The sequence below is a fragment of the Orycteropus afer genome, unplaced genomic scaffold (genome assembly GCF_000298275.1).
Source record: "Orycteropus afer afer isolate SDZICR_OR568_19922 unplaced genomic scaffold, OryAfe1.0 scaffold00018, whole genome shotgun sequence".
NCBI lineage: Eukaryota > Metazoa > Chordata > Mammalia > Tubulidentata > Orycteropodidae > Orycteropus > Orycteropus afer.
The window spans coordinates 6,345,173-6,346,335 of NW_006921605.1; the positions used below are offsets into that span (position 1 = coordinate 6,345,173).

Consider the following 1,163-nt stretch of genomic DNA (forward strand, 5'->3'; position numbering starts at 1 on the left):
GGTAGGTAAAGCTTGGGATAGCTGTATTATCTAAATTCATGTTTTTCTATGAAACAATCATGTCTATCTTTTGAAGGAAATTAAAGTATAAAGAGACTTTATTGTAGATGGTCCTGGGGGTGTAGTATAGTAGTAGTTTGGTGCTGAGACTTCTATGTACGGGTACAACCTGGTTTTTGAAAATCTAGGTAAGGAAATACATGCCTGTGTACACATGCTAATACCTGTAGTTAAGTTCCTGCAATAATTGTTTCTAGTCTATAAGAAAAAATCAGTAACAAAATACATATGTGCATGTTCATCGCTGTGGGTTGTGGTGTCTGTTCTTTTATAGACTGGTCATTATCAGGGCTCAGTTAAAGAATGTGAAAAGGACAGCAGTGCTGTACTTTATGTTTGTATCTTCTGTTCTCCACTCTCTGGCTTTGCTCATTTTGTGCCATTTTCCCCATGTAAGAAAAGAACACACCCCTGGGCTTAGAAATTGTCCTAATTATTTGTTTGAAGGGATTTTTTTATTTTTATTTATTTGTTTTTCACTTTGTTCAGTCTGACTGGTTTCTTCTGTCTGTCCCTCTCCAGGGAGCTACTTTGCCAGCCACTTCATTATGGGAGGAGAGAAGTTTGACTCAAGTCATCCTGAAGGTTACCTGTTTGGAGAGAACAGTGACCTGAACTTCCTGGGAAACAGACCAGTAGCGGTATGATCATGATCAGTTTACTTCCACGTGGAACTTAAGTAGCTAAAAAATTTTTTTATAAAAATAAGTTGGCAGTTGTTGGTTCAGCAGTATTTGTAGCTTGGTCTGGGATGAGAGGGAGTCTAGCAGTCACACCACAGCCTCTTTGGTTGTGCTGACCTGTGGAAAACCTATCGAAGGCTATTTGAGAGTCAGGATGAGTCTCATCAAATGAAGTCTTCCTGAGGATTCAAATCTTTACCTAAATGTGCCCTCTTCTGAGAGCCCTCCCTCAACCCTGCTACCCTCACCTTACTTTTTTCTTCTCCTAATTTTTATTGTGATTTGGGTTCAGGTTTACAGAGCAAATTCATTTTCCTTACAGCAACTCACATATACTTTGTCTCATGATGTTGATTGTAATCTCCCACAATGTAACAGCTCCCCTCCCTCTTCCTCCCCATAGTTACCTCTTCCCTGTGT

The 1,163-nt window shown here is 39.6% G+C and overlaps 1 protein-coding gene across 1 annotated transcript in view; it reads left to right on the forward strand.

Annotated features, from left to right (window-relative positions):
- Positions 1–1,163, forward strand: part of RNF157 (ring finger protein 157) — a 116,133-nt gene that overhangs the window by 22,907 nt on the left and 92,063 nt on the right. The window contains exon 2 of the mRNA XM_007959628.2: positions 583–701. Within this exon, the coding sequence (XP_007957819.1) occupies positions 583–701 (119 nt within the window). The remainder of the gene's footprint in view (positions 1–582; positions 702–1,163) is intronic.